The sequence below is a fragment of the Pleurodeles waltl genome, chromosome 3_1 (assembly GCF_031143425.1).
Source record: "Pleurodeles waltl isolate 20211129_DDA chromosome 3_1, aPleWal1.hap1.20221129, whole genome shotgun sequence".
In the NCBI taxonomy this organism is placed as follows: Eukaryota; Metazoa; Chordata; class Amphibia; order Caudata; family Salamandridae; genus Pleurodeles; species Pleurodeles waltl.
Genome location: NC_090440.1, coordinates 1,651,358,041 through 1,651,380,765, shown reverse-complemented (window position 1 = coordinate 1,651,380,765; position 22,725 = coordinate 1,651,358,041). Strand labels below are relative to the sequence as shown.

The window sequence follows — 22,725 nt, the reverse complement described above, 5'->3', positions numbered from 1 at the left end:
AGTGTAGTTAAGTGAGCATTATTGAGTTACACAGATTGAAAAATAACTATTGTAAGTGAGTATGAATGAGAATGAATCATAATGAATATGAAGTGTATTAGAGGATGTGAGGGAGTGCGAATGCGAAAGAATGAACGAGAGTGAATAATTGAGCGAAAACTGAATGTGTCAGAATAAATTAGAATAAGTGTGAATATGTGGGAGTGAGTGCAAGTGAGAGTGAGTGAGAAAGTATGAGCGAGTAAGTGTAACTTAATGAATGAGTCAGAATGAGGATAAATGAGAATGAATGATCAATAATGAGTGAAAGTGAGAATTTGAGTCTGAGTGGGAGTGAGAATGTGTGAGTAAGAGTGTGTGCAAGAGAGTGAGAGAAAATGAATAAGTGTGAGTTAGAATGTATGAGTGTGAGAGCAAATGACTGTGAGTGAACATATGTAAGTGAGCATGAGCGAGAATGTGGAGTTATGATTGTGAGTCTGCCGTTGTCCCTAGCGCAATGAAAGTAATTATTGGCTTATGGAGGCACCAATGGCAAGACACTGGTGCTGGCATGTTTGAGACAATTCTTAGCATGATAGGCATCTGTGACAAAATATTGGCACTCTTATACTTGATGTAATACTTGGCATGTTGGGAAACCCATGGAAAAATGCTGGCACTTGTATGCTGGAGGAAGTTTGTTTCATAAGTGGCGCTTAGGGCAAAATGCTTGCACTGGCACACAGGCATTGATTTATGTCAAATGGGAGGACAGCTGTGGCATATTGTGGGGAGGACAAAAATGACAAAATGATAGCCTTGACATGTTAGGGGTAATTTTTGTCATGTGCCATCTATGGTATATAGACTGCACTAATGGAAAAATGCTGGCACTGGCACGTTGTATATCATTGTTGGCCTAAGGGAGCACCCATGATTTACCATGGTCTTCGGCGGGAGCATTCAAGACAAAATACTGGCCCTAGTGAATTGGAGATAATTTTTTGACATATGGGGACACCCATAGCACATTTTGACAAAAATGGGGCCAACTTATGGCAGAGTTGGTTTTAGTGGACCTTGCACATTAGGAAAGGACTTGAATATTTAAAGAGGGCTCTTTCAGAGCCTGTGGCCTTTTAAAAAATGTATGTGATAATTGAGCTTTAAAAACCATTATCTGACCATTTTTTTCAAGACATTTTTTAGGCTATTACCCACTCCACCTAGAGCAGGTGAGGCTCACTCCCTTGCTACAATTACGGGCAAGTGTTACACTTACCACGTTAGAATACCACCAGCTCCCACTGCAAGAACAGAATGTAAACTCTTTATGAGCACTGTTTACTTTATGCTGCTTCCACTGGGGCCAGGACATTAAACACAATCTTCTAATTGAATTAAAAAAATAAACTAAAAACAAATACATTTTTAAACTAGTTGTTGGTATGTTTCCTTATTGTGAGTTCATGAAAAATGATACTGTTTGAAAGAAACCTGCACCTCTGTGACGTGCACGAGTGATAGTGCTTTACAAATCATCATATAACAAAATGTACTAACAATATGGAATAGTAATGTATTGAAACATTTCTGGTTGCAGTATAGATTAGGGGAACAATTAAAACACAACTCTTTGTAGTATAAGTAATTCAGGCTCCCAGTACAGTTGGATTTTTTGTGGTGCTATATCCTCTTCACACGACCACATGCCGAACACATTTACTAGAAAGAGTAAAGTTCCTTGGCACATCATATCAGCAGCTTATCATAGGGGGCTGGTAAGACCTTTGTGTTGTGTTATTTGACTCATGCAGTTTTTATGGAACTTGTCAATTATGGTGATGTCAGGAAGATCAAGGAACATAATTTCCTGGGAAGATTCAGCATTAAAGGTCATGATGATGTCACTTCTGGTGACGCCATTTAGGTTAAACGGTGTGTGATGTAACTGCCGCTGGAATTTTCATTAATCAACGTCCATGTCTGAGACTATCAGACATAGAAACAGATGTTGTACCATTCAATATTTTCTTTTTTTGTGTGTCCACTATAGGAAATGAAGACAATTGACAAAGAAATACGTACTTGGGATGTTTATATCGGCCTAGAATCAACTGTTAAAAACCTGTTAATTTCTTTAAGAGCTGTAAATGAGCTACAGAATCCTGCCGTGAGGAATCGGCACTGGCACCAACTGATGAACACAACAGGGGTATGAGCTGCGGCTTTCTTATCTGTATGAACTTTAAATTAGTCTGGTTGGTTTAGGTTGGCCCTACATCATTTTTCCAATTTTGTGTTTCTCCCCGTAGGTACGATTTGTTATGAATGAAGAGACAATTTTGGGGGATTTATTAGCTCTGAATCTACACAGAGTTGAAGATGAAGTGAAGAATATTGTAGACAAAGCTGTTAAGGAAATGGCTATAGAAAAGGTATGCCCACATGTTAACTTCTAAATGCAGTTTTTATTGCTAGATCCTCAGTTTTTAATGATTTTTTGTGAAGAACTCCCAACCCAGGTGTGAATTACTCCTGAATTGCAGGGATTGAGTTATTCCACTGAAAAACAACTTTGTATCCTTAGATATTAACTGCCTGAGATAGACCCACATACATAAGCTATATTGTCGCAGGCCACAACATACTGTATTGTTTTTCCCTCTCCCTCAAACCTTGACTTCTTCAGTCCCTTTTGATCACGTGCCCTTTATGTTTTCTTAAACATCTTTTTATTGGGTTTTGACTAGGCCTGAGCGGAGTTCACGTAGTCCGACTCTGCAGAATTCCACTGAGTTGAATAAAAACTCTGTGGAATTCCGCAGAGTCGGAGTTCTGTCATCTGTGGAGTCCTGAATGCGCCAAATCTCGGAAGCGCTAAGCAGGGTCGGGCCCGGTTAGCCAGGCCGGATCCTGCTTTTAGCTTCCGAGATCAATGTATTCAGGAGCGCTGTGGGCAGTGAAAGCTGCGTTTCAGGCCTCTTGTGCTCTGGCCTGTCCTGTGTGCAGTGCACATCGGGCAGGCCGGTGCACAAGAGGCCTGAAAAAGCAGCTTTCTTTCGCTGCCTACGGCCCCAGCCTGAATTCAGGAATGGAGGCAACAGAGACCAGTAGTGACTCCCACAGGGATGAAGGAAGTATCCAAGATTGAAGAGCAGCTCTGTACATCTCTGTAAGAGGGGGCACTATAGGAGAGAATGTAGAGTAGTACTCTAGGGGGAGGCTGTTGAGACCCTGGGTCTTATTGAGAGTCAGATCTCTGATAGCTTTTGTTACCTCCTGCATTGTGAACGGGTGTCCAGGGACTCTATAGTGGTGGAGGAGATGAGAGGGAGTGTTATGTCAGACAATAATGTCCGTAATGTAGCCAGGGAGACATTCCATTGGATCTGGTAGACCTCTGAGTAATAGGATTGAAACTCCTACAAGATCTTCTCTTGAGTACAGACCACTGCTCCTGAGCGAGTTAAGATTTCTGTGATAAGGCTGGTAGTTGCATCTCGCATGACAAGACAGGTGAGTAAATGGCCAGCTTTTTCCCCTTCTCTATGGACTTTGGTTGCGTAGGCAGTGAAGTTGAAATGCGGTAGGCATTCAAGGAGGGTGGCATAGGTCATCTTAATTTCTGTGTAAAGTGAAACAGTAGCATGGTTTCAGTCTGCCTTTTTCCCCAGATTGGCGAGCCGGACCTTGGCGTCTACAGTTTTACATTCTAGGGTACTGTGGACCCCAGCTATCTTTTGTATGCAAGCTCTTCTAATTACCACTTTAAATGCATCCGACTCTCTAATTCTAGTAATAGCCATGTTATGGTTTTCCATGAAGAATTGCCAAATATGTGTCTCCTGTGACTCCTGGAAGCCGGTGTCCTCCAAGGTGTTTTGAGGAAGACGCCACATTGAGGTCGGGGTAGTGGAGGCATCCATGTCATTGGGCATTGTGATCAGAAACGACTCATCCCAAATAGTGTGAGTGCCATATGAGTGTTGTGAGGGAGTTTGAGCAAAGAAACTGATCTAATTGGACATACAAATTACGTGGGATAGAGTGGAACAAATATAGCTTGGTGGTGGGGTGACCTCCAGACATCTGTTAAAGACCCGTGTTGAACCCAAATACAAAATCGGGTCACCTGTACATCGGGGTTGATCGTGGCAACGAAGGGAGAAACCTGTCTAGAGCAGTGTCCAACACGCAGTTGTAATCTCTGCCTAGGATCCAGAGCATCTGAATTTTGTGGGCTAGGTCAGCCAAAAGGGTATCCCAGAAGGAGTCCTGTTCCACATTGGGTGCGTAAATGCTCCGGATCAGTATGGGTGTACCATCTAGGTGGCCTTCCAACAGTACATATATGCCCTCCCTGTCTTCTATGATGCCCAGTTCTTGGAAGAGGACACCAGGCCTAACCAATATTAGAGCATAGGCTGAGTAAGTGGTAGCGTGCAATGTACCTCGCCATCTCTTGTGTGGTCTCCCGAGCTCTTCAGCTGTCATGTGTGATTCCTGATGGAGAACTATGTGCACCTGACTGCGTCTTGCAGAGGATTAGCAGCATAGCGCTTCCTAGCTGTGTGCATCCCTGTGAAATTAAGAGTGTGGAATGTAATGTCTGCGTTAAGCATCTTGATTATTGTGTCAGGGTAAGGTGATGGGACGGTAGGGGGTTTGAGGGAAGAGTGCAGCAGTCCCTATTGGTGAACATACCCTGGTTATGCCTTGTGTGTTGAGCTCGGTTGCCGCAGCCAAATGGATGGACATAGTGGGTGCATGTAATAAAACTTTGGGGAAACAACTAGTGCAGCACACTGTAACTGGCAGTGCCCAAACTAGCCATTATAGGTGTTCTCTTTGCTTAGGTGGTGGTGTGGCACAAGCGAAGAGTGGCTTGTGTGTCCGGTGCACCCTGTGTGACAAGTGGGGAGGAGTAGCAGACCCGAGGAAGTGGAGAAATGCAAGTAGCCCATCTCAAAGGGATGGGTCTGATATAGGGCCTGCAGGATCATCTGGAAATTTCCATGGTTGCAGTATGTGTTGCAGGTGCATGCGCAGGTGAACTGTTGGGGTGCTAGAATAGCTCATACCAATATGAGCATGCACAGGACCGTTAAATATTCCTTGACAGTTAGACAAGATTGTTCTCCATTTGTGGGCTCACTGATGGAAGTGACTGCGAATACTGATGGGTATCATCAGAGGCAACAGAGTCATCTTCAGACTTGAATGAGGACTGGTAATCCCATCCATGGATGCTGCCATGGAAGCCAAGTTGTCCGCTGCCTCCAAGACCTTCCTGCAGTCCACAATTATTTGATTGAGGTTTGGAGAAGTGTTCATGGGGGAAGAGGGACATTGTTTGCCCTTGCTTTTCCTTTGCAGTGCCGTCCAGGATGCAATGGACCCAGAAGTGGTCCCAAGTGCTGTGGAAAGTGACCCCTGTTGTATAGATCCATCTAGTCCCAAACTGGTTAAAAAGGTAGTTGTGTTGTTAGAAATTATCTTCAAGTGAGCTGGGAAAAGCAGTGAGTATTGAACCCCCAACTGGTGGTGTGGACCAGTATTTGAACATTGCTCCTCCGGGAGCGTCCCTCGGTGTCATCTACTCAGTTTTCAAGATGTTGGACACTAGATTGCAAATCAAGGATCAGAGCTTCCTTATGAATTATTAAAGGTTATATAGTGGTCAGTGTCTTTTCGCCATCCAAGACCTTGTATACTAACTTGCAGTAGTCATCTCACAACAAGCTCAGCTCGCTGGTGAGCGCTCCGAACTTGGTCTCCGTAGCTACTTTTGAGTGTTCAGTGGTCACAACTACTTGGTCCAACTTATCAGACATGTTTAGCAATGAGGAAGGGCCAGGAGCCGGAGTGTCTGGCATGATGGAGGAAGGAGGGCCAGTGTCTGAAGGTGTAGCTGGCGTAACTGAACGCAGCCGACCTATTGTGGACACCCAGATAAGCATGAGAACTGGAGAGTGGTGTGATTTGAAGGTCTCCCGCTGAGCTCATCCACTAAGGGGGTCTGCATTCACCACAGTGTGGGCTCTTAGATAGAGAGCAAAAGAGGTGGGGGAATGGTCCAGTGGGAGTTCAGGGGAAGGAGACATTCCAAGGTGCCCCTGGATGTCACCACAGACACAGCAGTCACAAGAGTTCAGACTTCTAAGGCTGTTTGTGGGGCCTGGTGTGAGTGTGGTATGAGTCAATAACTCCCCTCCAATATGATCCACCACTGGTTGACATTGGGGACAGGGAGAGTGCAGTACGTGGAGCGCAATAACTCACTGGGAGTCAGTGGAGCCAGACCTGCTCACCCAGTACTCGCCTGTATCTCCCACACTCCCCGGGGCTTGGAGGGCTCTACTCGTCAATGTCGGGCCCCAGGATCCGCAATGTCGATGGTGCCTGGTTTCAGTACCGTGAGTTCCAGCGTTCCAAGAGGGGTTGCTTAGTTCCAGGAAGAGGTAGCCAGATAGGCAGTGTGTCTGACAAGGGTGAGGCTCCCACGTGACAAACGGGGCATACATGGTTGCTATTGAGGCTGTTTGTTTCCTTTGGGCTGGTTAGCATGGATCTGAGCAGCAGGCCCGATGCTGTCTAGACTGGAAAGCTTCTACTGGGATTTTCTTCGCTCATACCTTCCCAAAGAAAGAGGAAGGCTGAGCTGGTGAGGGGGAGCCCCAGACTTGAGCAGTCATGTTCTGTAAAGTCCTGTCACCGGGGTCAATTGCAGGCGCTGCACATCTCCCTAGGCTCAGGTGCTCCAGCAGCTTCACCCAGGAATTGTCCCCCAAGCAGCAGGGCTTGGGCGGTCTGGCAGGGACAGTGATTCCACTGTGCCAAACCGGGGCAGTAGGCAAGGGCAGGTGAGGGTCAGAAAGCAGTGGAGCACAACTTGGTAAGCACCCTGGCAGGTGCTGCGATCGTGGCCGGGTTGATCACCTGCAGGCCTTGTTTGTGGTGGGAGGGTCCTCAAGTGCTGTCAGCATCATTCTCCGGATGAACGACGGTAGCAATCTTATGGAATTGATCCCATGGCACTCCCCCAGGTTATGCTGCCATTTTCGGGTGAGCTTTGATGTAGTTCTCTGGGCCAGTCACACTGATTACTGCAGATGTGCGGGCCAGAGGATGGAGCGGTTTCAAATCACGTCTGCCATGTTGACTGACTTGGTCACACTCCCCATCATGTACCCCTTATGTTGATTGTTTTCTTAGAAGTTCCTTGTGATCTTGTAGCTCACAGTAAATGGCACTGTTTCAAACAGTACTTCTGGTGCATGATGGAAAGCCCATTGTGATTCACTGCATTGTGAACATCTTCAAGGCATCCAAACAAATAAATGATGATTGGTCTGCGGCTGGGCATTATGCTTGATGTATACTCTTTCAAATTCAGGTGGAATATCGTGTTTATAAGACTTTTGAAGGATGGTTAATTAGGACCATCTGCTTCTCCACTCTAGTCATTCAAGCCACATGTACAGTGGTAGCTGCTATGCTTCTATGCTTCTATGCTCACAAGTGGACCAGCATCATCCTTGTGACTAATTAAAACATTTTGTGTAGTAAAATGCTCTTTGTTCTCTCACTAAGTCTTTAGTTACCCCCTTATCCTCTACACTGTAGCTTAAATAACGTAGGATGAGCCCCATTATTTATGATTTCCTGCTAATTAGACAACATATATTTAAACTTAGAATATAGGCCCTCGCAAGGCCGTACTAGTGGCTGACCTAATAAGCTCACCCCCCCACCAACTCTTTTCTTTCTTTCTTCGATATCTACACACTCTGTGTTGATGCACTAAAGATACAAAAAACACAAACGTCTTATCAGCACCCTATAATAAGGTCCTCTGTATTATTTTACTTTCCATGGGTTTAATGCTGTAACATATCGGAAAATTCGCACTCACCAGTGGAATCTCTAAGAGGGCACAGAGTTCCACACATGAGGTGAGGGCACTGAGGTTGGTCGTGCAGGGGCTAGGTGGGAGGCAAAGGCCCTCTGTCAGTCTTCATTCCAGGGTCGGCTTTACGGCAGATTAACTGTTGCAAAAACACCTGTCGCTGAGCTTGCGGGGGAGATACTGTGTTTAGTAATATCACATGTATTCAAAAGCACTTGCTGTAAATAGGTCAATATAACTGGTAGTTAATGTTTCTGCTGGAGAGAGAGGGAGTTTGACTAGTTGCAGTTTTGACTCGTCAGAGAGTAGCACAGAGGGTTACTATGACTGCTGCAAACAACGTGTACCATGCAGATCACAGATAGCTCAGTGGGTAACTGTTTTTGTCACAGAAATCCTTTTTTATTTGCAGTCAAAAAATTACAATCTGAATGTAGCACAGTGAACAATAAACTCATTAAATACCTGCATGCAAACTACATGGCATAAGTTAGAAGGTTAGGTTTTTTCCCTATCTTTCATTGTCCTATCATTGCTAAAAGGGGCTTGTTTGGGCAGTAATACATTTGTAGATAATGATAGTTATGCTCATCGCAGCCCCAACCACTGTGGTACATTTTAACTCCTGAGTTTGTGCTTCTCCATACAGAACACCCTTAAAAAATTCTGCTGACAAGTATGGATGACACGTGACTCCTACACTTTGTAATGCTCATTGTCTTATATAACATTTCCTATAACCTGATTTACACGCGTATGATTCATTGGCTCTGTGTAAAGTGTGTGATGTGAAGTGCTCTGACACACTACACTGGTTTGAGCAGCGCTATAAAGCCATAAGAAATGCATGTGAATGAGTGGCTTTGGAGAGATGAGGGGGGCTATTTGAGGGTGGTAGTGAGGTAATCCATGGAGAAGGTAATTGAAGAGGGTCACCCAAAAAGATTGTTGCATCAGGCGCCACCAGTGCTAAAACCGGCCCTGATTCCTTCTACGGTCTGTTTATCTCCCCTTCTATAAAGTTGTCATACAGAGGAATATTTAGAATGAGGGGCTGTGCACCAGTCAGTCTATGGGAAAGACCATAATGGTTTGCACTTCACATTTATCTTCTACTCTCAAAACATTATTCTACTGTCAAAGGATATTGCTGTCTTTGTGCATTTTCTTAGAACTGGCAGGGTACTAGAAGTCTTCACCCTTGGCACTCTGGTCCTTAGCAGCCACTCAAGCTCCTCCAGGAGAGTTTCGATCTGAACTTGGCTTCTTCACCTTGAAATGCTATTGTTGTTTCAGAAATTGAGGGTTTCTCGTTGTTGTGGATGGCAGCTAAACAGCTTTACAGGTGTTGTTTTACCTTCAAACCAGATGATGAATGTCAGCTACAATTTGTCCTTTGGACTCAAGCTGCACCTCAACGATAGAGACCAAAATGTCTGAAACGGGGTTGCTTGTATTCCAGGTGGGAGTGGACATTGCTTAGCGGGTTGGGCTATACAGTTTTCTTTTGGATGGTGCCAAGCCTGAGTTTCATAGGTTTGGGCACTATGTGCAGTGACACAGGTGACCTTAAATATTATGAAATGTAAGGCACCAGGATAATTATTAATAATTCTGACTGATTCAAGAATCTCCATCCATCTCTTTTGCTTACCTAGAAACAAACATAGCCAGGGGTGCCGACACTCATTGTCACCAACAGTATTTGTTATTGCCATTTATCAGTAAGCCAGGCAACAAACGCTTCGTGATATTGAGAAAGAAGAAGAAGCCAATCACGAAATCCAGGAGAAAATCCAAAGTCACATCTAGCTGTAAAGGAGTACAAATCAGGAACAAAAAGAACAAAATATTTGAAAGCCGGTGATGCGCACAACAAAAAACAAAGGAACATATCTATTGCAACACATCCCTGACTCATCACTTCTTCCCTTATACATGATAAAGGAGCTGCTGTCACATGGAAAGGCCTTGATATTGAATTGGGAACCTCATACTGAATCCTCTGATCAGACCACATCTTAGAAAGACAATTCATAAGATTTGATCATGTCCCTTCCCACTAAATCCTGATATTGGCCCTCATTATGACATTGGCGGTAAATCCTGCTTACTGCTGTGCTGATGGCTGCCAACTTACCGCTGCGCTGGCGAATATCCGTTCACCATATTATGACATACACAAATCCGCCAGACCAAAGGTCAGTGATCAACTGGCGGTTCCAAAACCCACACCATTATGCCAACAAAACAACGCCCATCACATTATGACCGACGAATCACCACGGAGGACATTCAATGGTGGTAAACCATTGGCGGTACATACCGCCACGATCAGAATGGACAATCACATACAAAACAACACAACATTGGCCAATTCAAGCAACACACACCTGACACCCATATACACACCACACCCACACACCCACACCACTATAAAACACACACCCACATTACCCACAACCCCTTACGTACAACAATTGCCACCAGGAGACTGAGAAGGAGAGAACAGAGACAACTAGACACACACACCACATACACCTCTCATGCACTCTACATCAGACACCCCACCACATTACCCAACACACCCTCACCAACACACATCACACAACACCCATGGCACCACAAAGGCACCCCCATTTCACTGAGAAGGAGTTAAGGGTCATGGTGGAGGAAATCGTCAGGGTAGAGCCACAGCTCTTTGGAGCACAGGTGCAGCAAATATCAATAGCAAGGATGATGGAGCTTTGGCGGAGAATCTTGGACAGAGTCAATGCCATGGGACAGCATCCAAGAATAAAGGACGACATCAGGAAGAAGTGGAACGACCTACTGGGGAAGGTACATTCCATAGCAGCAAAACACCAGCTCGCCATACAGAGGACAGGCACTGGACCCCCACCTCCTCCCCCACAACTCACAGCATGAGAGGAGCAGGTACTGGCAATACTGCATCCTAAGGAACTGGATACTAGTAAGTCAACTTTAAACAATTATCACCCCCCATACCTGCATGCCATCACACAACCTCACTCCCATCACTCCACCACATCCCACACACTCCACCAACACAACTCACTAATCCCAATACCAAGCCCTGCATGCTGTACCAATGCATGGACACCCCTCCCAGCCCTGCATGGAGACTCATCACTAAAGCATGCACAGCATAGGGAAACTTACATACCCCCAATACACCAACATACACTAGCAAAAGCTGGCAGGGCAATACCAACCATAGAGGGGAAGCTACAGAAGTACAAATGCCATACACTTGAAGCATAATACATCATTTACATCCCCACAGGTACACCAGCCATTGCCACTGAAGAGGAGGTGTCACCACTTTTCAGTCCCCACCAGAAGAGGCCCACAGTGATGACAGTAACTCCGGACTTCTGGATTCTGGATCTGGACGACCTACCTGGCCTATCAAGGACCACTGGGCAGCCGGTCACCCAAACCCGCTCACAGACCACCACAGAGCCTCCCCCATCAGGAACCAACACCACAGCACCCACCCAGTGTACCCACACCTCTGTCGCCAGGACACATCAATCAACAGTGTGCTCACCTGTACAGGGACCCCAGGCCACATTTCGTACACAAGACAATCAGGGACCTGGGGGCAGTGGGCACATGGTTCAGGGGACAGAGGCACAGGCCAACAGGGACACTGGGAGGACTGCTGTGCGCCAGGTGGAGTACAGGAACAGGGAACCGACTCTCCAGGAGGCACTCTCCGAGATCCTGGGAGCCTACCAACATTCCCAGGACACAATGGGCCAGATCCTAGTCAACGTTCAGGAGAACAGGCAGCTGCAGGAGGGACAGTATCAGGGGATCAGGGAGGACTTGCAGGCCATTAACAATACCCTGATCTCCATTGCAGCGGTGCTAGCAGACATGGCCAACATCATGAGGAAGGTAACAGCACACCAGTGGGCCCCTACAACTAGCCATTCACCTGAACAGCCCTCCACTTCCGCTAGTGGCCCGGAGGCCCTGCCACAGGACTCACAGGCCACCAGCATCCTTCCCCCTGCAGAAGGTGAACCACCCTGCAAACATTCCCTGCGAGCCAGACAGAAGCCTGAGAAACTTGCCAAGACCACTGCCAGAAAATGAGAATCTCCTTATTGTCCCCCTTGTGTCCCACTCTGTCACCTTGTCCACCTTGAATGCTGTTGCTCCCCCTCCTATGTGCCCATGGACACTGCACCTGTGCTACAATCAGACTCGACAATACCCTGGACTTTCCTCCATCATCATCCCATTCCATTGCACTTTCCCCCCTATATTTTAGCAAAACAATAAACACCCTTGGATAAAACATGACTACTAGTATTTCATGTATTGCACATTTGTATTCATTGAAACAGCTACAACCATTGCAAATGAACTGTACATAGAATGAGCATAAAATGAATGACCTGTTGCTGGCTGTTGTGATCACATCAGGACAATGTTGTTATATCACCAACATCTGTAAAATGAAAATCCATAGGTAACAGTAAGTAGGGGAAATAAGTGGTTAATGCCAGCATGCTAATGCCACACAGGATACAACAATAGTCATAGAAATGTGAAGTTGCACTGTCTCACCTTTGTGTCATTGGAAGTACTGACGCATCACTAATGTTCTGTTGTCCACATCCTCATTCTCTGCCTCCTCATCCTCACTGTCCTCAGGGTCCACTGCTGCCACAGGGGCATCTCCAGCCTCCTCCTCCTGCAGAAAAGACACATGGCGTCGCAGGGCAAGGTTGTGCAGCTTGCAGCATGCCACTATTATTTGGCAGACCTTCTTGGGTGAGTAGCACAGGGATCCAACAGTTAGATGGAGGCACCGGAACCTGGCCTTTAGGAGGACAAAGATCTGTTCTATAATCCTTCTGGTTCACCCATGTGCCTCATTGTAATATTCTTCTGCCCTTATCCTGGCATTCCTCACAGGGGTCAGCAGCCATGATAGGTTTGGGTAACCAGAGTCACCTGCAAATATTGAGGGACAACATTTAGCCACACACTATCCCATATGGCCAACAGCATAGGCATACACCAACATATACTGGGTGGGAACCAAGGTTCACATATTAGCCACACCCTGTGCCTCTGTAGTTGGGCCATCACATTTGGGATGCTGCTATCCCTTAGGACAAAGGCATCATGCGCCGACCCAGCATTGATGTGGGAGATACACTGGTCCGCGAGGCACACCATCTGCACATTCATGAAGTGGAAACTCTTTTGATTCCTAAACACCTGTTCATTTTGCTGGGGGGACGACAAATGCAATATGTGTTTCGTCAATCGCCCCAATTATATTGGGGATATGTCCCATTGCATAAAACCCTGCCTTCACAGTGGCCAAATCCTCCACCTGTGGGAAAGCAATGTAGCTGCACATGTGTTTTATCAGGGCAGGCAAGACTCTTGCCAGCACGATTGAGAACATTGTCTGTGACATTCCTGCTGCCAAGCCCACTGTCACTTGGAAAGAACCAGTTGCCAGGAAATGGAACACTGATAGAACTTGCACAAGAGGGGGGATCCCAGTCAGAGGGCAAATAGCTGAGATCAGGTCAGGTTCCAACTGGGCACACAGTTCTGTGATTGTGGCCCTGTCCACTCTGTAGGTGAGGATAATGTGCCTGTCCTCCAGTGCAGCCAAGTCCACCAGAGTTCTGTACACGGGGGTATGTCTCCATCTCCTATTCATCTGCAGGGGTAGGTATCTAAGGGACACAGGAGTGAGTAGGCTGTGACATTTTGAACAACTATAACACAACAGCAGTCCACATTGTGTAAACATGTTTGGGGACAGCGTAATATAAATGTATTTGCCTATATCCTGTGATGCATGTATAATCGATAGGCCTGTTCATCCCCCATGAAATGGCAATCGCCTGTCCTGTGTGGAGGGACGGTGGAAATGAGGTAATTCCACCAACGTTGTGTGCCGTGGTGGTAGACGGTTGTAAACCGCTGTGCAATTCATCATTGGTTTATATGGGGTACAGTGGACAATGGGGATCTACGCCGGTGGTGACGGTATGCACCGCTGCGGATGTGACCGCCTTTTTCTATTTCAATCCTCACTTGTTTCCTGACCTTCCATAGGAGAGGACCTACACTGTATGTGCTGCTGTGACCTGTGTGTGGAACCTACCATGGCCTGTGTAACCGGGGAAAGGCCCCCAGCCTTCACTTCTGAGGAGTTGGAGTAAGTGGTGGATGGGGTCCTACCCCAGTACGGACTGCTGTATGGACCTCCAGACCAACAGGTGAGTACACCGCGGGCATGATGCATGTGGCATAAATGCATGGAGTTGTGTGTGAAGGTATCGCGTAAGGGAGGTGGGTGGATGTCCTCTTTTCGGTATACATGTTGTGCGCTGGGCTACGTGTGTGCCAATGGTGATGGCATCGGGTATGGTGGGCCATTTGTGTGACAGGCTGGTTTGTCTAATGGTGTTCTCCTGTCTTTATTGCCTCTGCAGGTCAGCGCCCATCAAAAGAAGGGGATATGGCGTGCCATAGCCAAGGAGGTGTGGACCCTGGGGGTCTATGGCAGGCGGAGCACCCACTGATGGAAACGGTGGGAGGACCTGAGACGCTGGGCACAGAAGACCGCAGAAGGCTAGCTGGGGATGGCCTCCCAATGAGGAAGGGGTGCCCTTCGGACCTTGACCCCCCTGATGGCCTGCATACTGGCGGTGGCCTACCCTGAGCTGGATGGGCGCTTGAGGGCATCACAGCACCCACAAGGGGCTGAGTACAGTGGCTATCATTACAACTTACGGCTGGTGGGGTGGTATCCGGGTGGTGGTTGTGTGTCCTTGGGTGCCCCTAGGCCAGGCCAGACATAGCAGCGTAGGTCCTCTTGTGGCTAAGAGTTTGTATGTTAAATACTGGTTACCTAGCTTGTTAGTATTAACTTCTGCGAAGGGCTGCGTGGGTCCCAGGTGTGCTGCAGTTGGCGGTGTGTGCCCCTCCTCATTCCTTAGTGACTAGCCATTTCACTGGTAGTGCAATACATAGTGCATTCCTGGTGTTCTCTGTGTGTGATGGTGCTGTGTACGCAAACAATGGTGTTGGTGCAGTCATTGACCCAGTGTATCCTTTGTCTCTCTCCCCCCTTTCCTGTTTTGTCATCCTGCCCTTATGTGCATTAGCATCATCTGGTGGAGGAGCAGAGGCACCGGCAACAGATGGCTCTGCATCCCACAGGACCCTGGAGGCAGAGTCCACTGACGCTGAGGGAACCAGTGGGACGGAGGGCGAGGGGAGCACCACGGGGGAGACTGGAGGGAACAACACAGACTCTGATACCTCATCCGATGGGAGCTCCCTGGTGGTGGCAGACACCTCTGTGACCACCCCAGCTGCAGGTACAGCTGCCACCCTGTACCAGCAACCCCCTCTCAGCAACCCCTTATCGAGTTCCCTGTGCCCGCTCACCCAGGAGGGTGGGCATCTTCTTCACCCCAGGCACCTCAGGCCCTGCCGAGTGTGCCCTGGTGCCCAGAGTGAGGAGGCTATTGACCTCCTGAGATCCATCTCTGTAGGGCAGTCAACCATTGTGAATGCCATCCAGGGGCTGGCAGCCCAAATGCAGCAATGCAATGCATTCCTGGAGGGCATTCATGGTTGATTGGCAGCCCAACAGAGATCGATTCAGGCTCTGGCCTCCTCTCTGATGGCAGCCATTGTCCCTGTTTCTACCGTCCCCATCCAAATTCAACTTCCCAGACCCATTCTCCTCAACCCTAACACAGCCCAAGCACACATACAGACGAGCATGCACACAAGACAACACACAAGAGTGGCACAGGCAAACACAAGCACCACAGTTTATCCCACAGGCACTCACACAAACACCATTCAGTTGTAGACACGACAACATCCACTGTCTCCACTGTCTCTCCCTGCTCCTCCACCTCCCACCCAGTTACGTCCACACTCACACCTGCATGCACTACATCAATATCCACCACCAGCATCATCACCACACCAAGTAGGACACACACCTCACTGGCAGACACTTTCACAACATCCAGACATGCGTCCCCTGTGTCCTCTCCCACCGTGTCTGTCCCCTCCTCCTAAAGGACACAAACGCAAGCACTCAGACACCCAACAGCCATCCACCTCACAACAGCATACAGCCCATGCACCTGCACCCAAATACAGCAGACATACACCTCTGACGACCACTCCCTCATCCTCCACTCCCATTTCTCCTCCCGCCCCAACGTCCGTAATAAGCTTTTCCTTTCCACGATTGACCTCTTCCCTACCCTTTTTCCCCCGTCCTGCACGTATTGGCAGGGTAGCAAGGACACAGCCCAGCACCTCAGCCAAACAGTCAACAGGGACAGTGGTAGCACCACCTACTCGTGGTGGTAGGGATACCAGAACAACAACACTGACGGGGAAGGAGGCAGCACAACCTATGATGAAAGGGAAGAGTCCGGCACCAGCTGTGAGGAAGGGGAAGAAGCCTGCACCAGCTGGGAAGAAGGGGAAGGAGTGTGCACCAGCTGGGAAGAAGAGGAAGGAGCCTGCACCACCAGGCAGAGGGGGAAGAGCCCATCGACCCCTTCCAGGAAGGGTAAATGATCCCCAAACCATGACCAGGAGGAAAAGAGGCACTCTACGCCAACGGAAGCTGTCAGCCAAACACCGCCACCACCACCAGCTGTCACAGGACCCCAACTGCCAGCCATGGATGTGCTGCCATCACAGAGTGCAGGGGCTGTCCAAGAGCCTTCCCCAACCACCACCAGCATGCAGCCATCACAGAGTGCAGGAGCTGTCCAGTAGCCTCCCCCAAACACCACCAGCATGCAGCCATTACCGCCGCCGGTAGTCCACCCTCCAGGGGCTACTGTGCTGGCTGCCCCCTCCAGAATCAGTGGGCAAGATACCCACTCGAGAGACTGTGGCCTTGCGCTCCCCAGGATAAAGCACAGGGCATGTTGCCCCCTCCAGAACCAGTGGGGAAGACACCCACTCAAGAGACTGTGGCCTTGCACTCTCCAGGATAAAGCACAGGGCATGTTGCCCCCTCCAGAACCAGTGGGGAAGAAACCCACTCGAGAAACTGTGGCCTTGCACTCCCTAGGACAAAGCACAGGGCATGTTGCCCCCTCCAGAACCAGTGGGGAAGACACCCACTCAAGAGACTGTGGCCTTGCACTCTCCAGGATAAAGCACAGGGCATGTTGCCCCCTCCAGAACCAGTGGGGAAGAAACCCACTCGAGAAACTGTGGCCTTGCACTCCCTAGGACAAAGCACAGGGCATGTTGCCCCCTCCAGAACCAGTGGGCTTGTTCCGGCATCCGGCTGAGGTGCCCCCCTGAGGGGCCTGCCTATTTGACAACTGATGCCCCTGCAGTGTTCTATCTGAATTGGTGAAGGATTTGAGGTGGGCCTTGGACTGTGCCCTGTGGCCATGTGGGCCCTTTGAACTACGAACTGGGCACTGTCCCTTTGTTATACAGGTGTACATATCTGTTTCATGGCCAAATCGGATTATTAATTTTGGTGTTGAACTGATTACAATCACTTTCTTAAATTCCTGTTGTCCTTGCATAATTCTGCAGATTTTTGGGGGTCAAATTGTTTTTGTAATGCAGCTAGTTGTGTATATGGTTTGTGTGTGTCGGGTGTGTGCTGTGCGTATGTGTCACTCTCCTTTTCCTCCCACCCTCCCTTGTGTGCTAGGGGGCTGTACTCACTGCCGTCGTCTTCGCCGGCATTGCTATTCCAGGTGGCGCATAACGTAGAAGTTCATCGGGAAAAATTGCAGTTCGGGTTCCATGGCGGCGTGGTTCTTCCCTGTGTCTCCAATGGTGAGTCCTTTCACTTTTGTGCTCTGTTTCTGTCAGGCTTTTGTTGGCGTTGGTACTGCCCCGGAAAAGGTGGCGGTTTGCAGGGTCTTAATATGGTGGGCAGAACTTTGTCTTACGCCTGGCTGTAGGCGGCTACCGCCGTGGTGACTGTTGTTTCCCCCCTGGCGGTCGGTGTGGTACATTGGCTGTCTATTGGAGATATCACCACCATGGTCATAATTTGGCAGTAGTTACCGACAGCCTGTTGGCGGTATCACCCACAGCTAGGGTCGTAATGAGGACCATTGGCTTGGTTTGTAAAGAGTAAGCTCAAGTATGACTTATTTTGTGAAATTTCAAACTTCACTCTGACAACTGCCCTTTCCGTCTAACCTCTCATGTCAGCCTCAGAGCATCCATACAGGTGATCACATCCTTGAAAGCATCATTTCAGTCCAGGCCATGCAGCTATCCAACCACGAGCTGAGTGCAGTATTTAGTTGCATGTCATCTGACTGCATATCAGCACAATGTCTTCCACTGAGCTCTCACAACTTCTGATAAGATTCCAGTGTGACAGTAGTTTATTCTATTTTTTCTACTTGAACTTTGTCCCTGAGAATGATAACAGCCCTAATAATGCTCCCAACTATAGAGTACATGTAACATTAAGAAAATGAATGTGCAAAGTACTCATATTTAACAGGACATACATAATGTGCTTGATCTTAAGTGTGTAACCTAAGTGTATTTTTTGTTAAATGCATGGGTATGTTAAAGAAGTAGCAAAGGAAAAACACTGGAATGTATGCATAGTTGCATTCGTTTTGTACTCATTATTGTTTTCTTAACTTTTATTTATGTTATAGTTGTAGTAGTGAGACTTGAACTTCACTTCTGACATATGGAGTATCAGATGTCTATAGCGCTCTTCATGTCAGAGGTAAAATGTTAGTGCTGTACAAATGAAACAGTTTTTGGTAACATAGTTTTAAAATATGGTTAAAATAATTTTTGTGTGATCTCCCCAATTTGCTGCTGGTTTTAGATTCTGTTCACTGGGGAGCTGCTGTCTATTGCCTAGGGTATATGCTTTACCACCTAAAACATATAAAAACTGCTAGTCCCTCACTGGCTTATTTAACTTTTCCATAAGGCCATAGTACATAGTGCGGAAATACACCCATAACATAAAAAGTTAAGTGTGACCTCTGGACTGCCATCCACTAATGCGTTAAAGGAAAACAGAGCTACAGTTCTACTATTGTAGCCTGATTGCTGCAGTGTAAAACCTGCAGTGCCACCTGTTAAAAAAACCCTTTTTGACAGGTAAACTCCTCCTTTCTAAATATCAGCTAAATGTGTAGCCCTTGTAGCCCACAAGCTAAGGCGGTACTTGTAGAAAATTAATGTTACCATGTCCCTGCAGTGACAGGACCCTAAAGACTATTTTCACTGTGTCAGGACTAGCTACCCTTCGTAGAAAGTCAGAGTACAGATTAAAATACCAGTACAGTATCCTGGGAATCGGATCAGCTAGAAAAATAATTAACCCACAATTTTTAATAGTTTTTAAAAATCGATTTCAGTGGTAAAGCCAGATTTTTAATATGAAGCAAAAGTAACTTTTAAAAATGTGGCATTTTGCTCACCTGAAGTTCCTGGAGGCTTATTTGCATTAGCTCTCCGAATTCTCCCAGCCTGCACTTGGCCTAAATAAGGTGTGAATGAGGTGTGAAACTCCTCCAGGAACACACAATAGGCTGATCTGACTAAGCAGAGATGACTCCTGAACTCCACAGAATATGCAGGATAGGGACTGTGGGCATTCCATGACAATGTATTGTCAAATCCTGCTTGACAGGTCTGCAGAGCCACATGCAACACTTGGGACACACTTAAAAAGGAGAAAACAAGATACCAAGAACATTTTGTGTATCCCCGGTCTAGTTGCTGAGGGACCCTGCTTTTGTTGTACCAGATTTCTGCCTCTGGGTTTATTGTGAGTATAGTGCCTGTTTAAAACTGTATTTTATTGTTAGATGTGGGAGGACACTAATGAATAAAGGCTGACCTCTCCATAATAGCCAAGAATCCCAGTACCAACTTTATCTTTTCCCACATTCTACAGCATCAGACTTACATGTTCACTACCAAAGATAGCTCTAAAATTGAGCATGCGTGGTTGAAAGTAAACACCATTATGACTGCACACTGTAGTGATTACAATTGTGGCTGTATGTACCATGATAGCTTTTTCTCAAGTGATTTAAGAGAGAAATGCCAAATTTGTGTGGAATCTCCAAGGTAGTGTGTATCCTGGTGGTGCATAATCTAGCATATAAACATTTTTTACACTTTACACACAAAGGCACATTAAGAGCCATCTTTCAGTTATAATTCAGCTTGGTTTATTTTTTAATATACATTTTTGTTTGCAAACATTAATTAGGATTAGCTAGGTTCAGTGTTTGAGAAAATTAGACAATATAATAAAAAATATGCTTACCATTTTTTACCACCTCTATTTTTAAACCAATAGGCTGCCCAAGGGAAGGGCTAATGAAGCTTCATAAATTGAAAGGGTAACATTCCTAACAAAGAGGAACATTGACAAAGCTGAAGGCATTTTACTTGTGCTCTTTAGTGATACACATGAAGATGTCTTACAATAGAATATCCCCATGAAGTTATGCTGTGTCCACTAATGCACATGGTCTCTCATGCAGTCGTTTTGGACAGGATTTCGTCTGCCGGCCTAACCATTTCACAAACTACTGCTCATCCAGAATGCAGCAGCCAACCTGTACTTGATATTCTAAACATGCCAGCATTTCAGTGCACCTTAAATGTCTTCGACTTCCGATTCAAAAGCGGTATGTTTTCAAAGCTCTTTGTTTCTTGTATAAATGTTTCAGAAAACAGGGGCTGCCTGTAATATAAAAGCACATAGAACCTGGATCAATCATTCGACACCAGCTGTTGCAGGCGTATCTGCATGAGGCTCCTTCTCGCAGTCTGAGTGATTGTCAATCAGCTGCATAGCCGCTTACATTTGGTGGGCATTCATTCAGGTTGAGTCTTTGCATGCCCAATAAGGGATTGATTCCCAACCCTGCAAAGTTTAGACAATTTTCCCTTGCAAAACACTATGTATCTGAATCAATTGCGTGACGGATACATATACAGTATAGTGTGTTGTTTTGTATGAATTTCAAAGTCCTTGTGATCATCCATCACACTGTTGGGGTTAAAACATCATCGAGGTAAAGGGCGTATGGAACCTATGAGATTATATTAACTCATTTATTGACTGATCCACTATGGAATGGGCTCAAAGCAGCATCAATTATGTATGTCTTGGCTCCTTTGCCTGGTTCTCTGTACACACTGTTTTACTTGTTATGCATCATTGTGTGAACACCCAGGAGCACTTGGTACTTTTTTCATATAGCAGTAAAAACGTTGGATTCTTGCACAAGCTGTATCTCCATGTTCTTCAAAGTATTGGAGACTGTTGAATAATTTTATCAATTACATCAGTGGTTCCCAACCTGTGGTCCAGGGACCCCTGGGGGTCCGCAAAGCCTTATTAGGGGGTCCGCGAGAGCCCAGAAAATTAAAAAATATTAACAAATATTGACAAATTAGGTCCCCAGCTTCTAGTAATGACTCAGGCGGGGGTTCCCGGATCCCCATGATGATTCAGTGGGGGTCCCTGGGTTCCATTAATGTTAAAGTGGGGGTCCACAGAAGTCAAAAGGTTGGGAACCACTGAATTACATAATTGAATTTTGCGTTAAAATTAACTAAATCCCTTTAATTTATTAAGTAGAGCAAGCCATATTTGTATATGTCCTGTATGTTCAACAGACACTCGCTGTCTAGATTGCTTAATTTTTCTGTCCCCAGGTTTCGTAGATCATTTCTACGAGGAAATTCTTTCACTGTGATTACTGGCTGGTAACAGCCTTCTTGGTACTATTTGTTCTGAGTACAACCTTCTCAGATTCTTCAAAACATTTAAAAACTCACCTCTTTCAATAATAGCTGCACTCCTGTTGTCTTGCAGAACCAACAGCAGGTCACTGAGGAATATTTGAGCGCCTTACAAAACTAAAATTAAATGAAATCAAATCGTGTCCCTGACTTTAAAAGAGCATCAACCTAACAAAGCATGCCATAAATCTTTTGACAGCTTTCCACCAGGTGATGAAGGATGAAGTATGTACATGGTGCACTCCAATGTATGAGAGCAGGGTGAGTCTGAGAGCAATGAGGGTGAGTCTGTGAGTCTGAGAGCATAGTATTCTGGTCCTTGTTAACCTGGCAATGCAGTTGAAGTGACGCAGTTGCAGCACCAGCCTGTCTCTGGAGTTCATTGGAAATTTGGCCTAGGTGCAGGTGGATACAATGATAAATGGTATTTTTTAACCACTTTATTTTCACATCGTTTTCTTTAACCAAGATACAAAAGAAGAAAATAAGGTACATAGTCCTCACTCATTTAGCAATATATGTGTCACATTACATTAGGATATAACCCGCATACTTATCTTATGCATAGTTATTCCATTATAACACTGGAGAACAAATGGCCATAGTCTGAGATCAACTTGATAAGACCAGCTTTGCACACAAATTATGGGACCTTCCCAGATTCTTGCCTGTCACCCCTCTCATGTTTCATCAATTTCTTGAAGGGGAACCCACAGCCTCAAATGTATCTATTCTGTTTTGAGTAATAGCGGTTAACCACTCAAGGGCTTTGATGGACCACATTTGGACCACATTTTGTCCCACCAGACATGGAGTGGCTGTGCCATGGGTTGTTTACAGAATTGAGCCAAAGCCAGCCTGTCAGGAGGTGACTGATGAATTTGCCCCTAATCACAGTCAAGGGGTATTTGGTATGTTCCCCTATACCTCTGAGCAATATCACTAATGGCTCCATGGTGAGAGAGAAAATCAACAGGGAGAGAGGGCATCCT

General features: G+C 46.5%; 1 protein-coding gene across 1 annotated transcript in view; it reads left to right on the top strand.

The window, feature by feature from the left end:
- The window catches only part of LOC138283610 (dynein axonemal heavy chain 11-like), a 2,790,563-nt gene that overhangs the window by 796,964 nt on the left and 1,970,874 nt on the right, over positions 1–22,725 (top strand). Inside the window, exons 27-28 of the mRNA XM_069221547.1 lie at positions 2,039–2,197; positions 2,298–2,420. Coding sequence (XP_069077648.1) covers positions 2,039–2,197; positions 2,298–2,420 — 282 coding nt within the window. The remainder of the gene's footprint in view (positions 1–2,038; positions 2,198–2,297; positions 2,421–22,725) is intronic.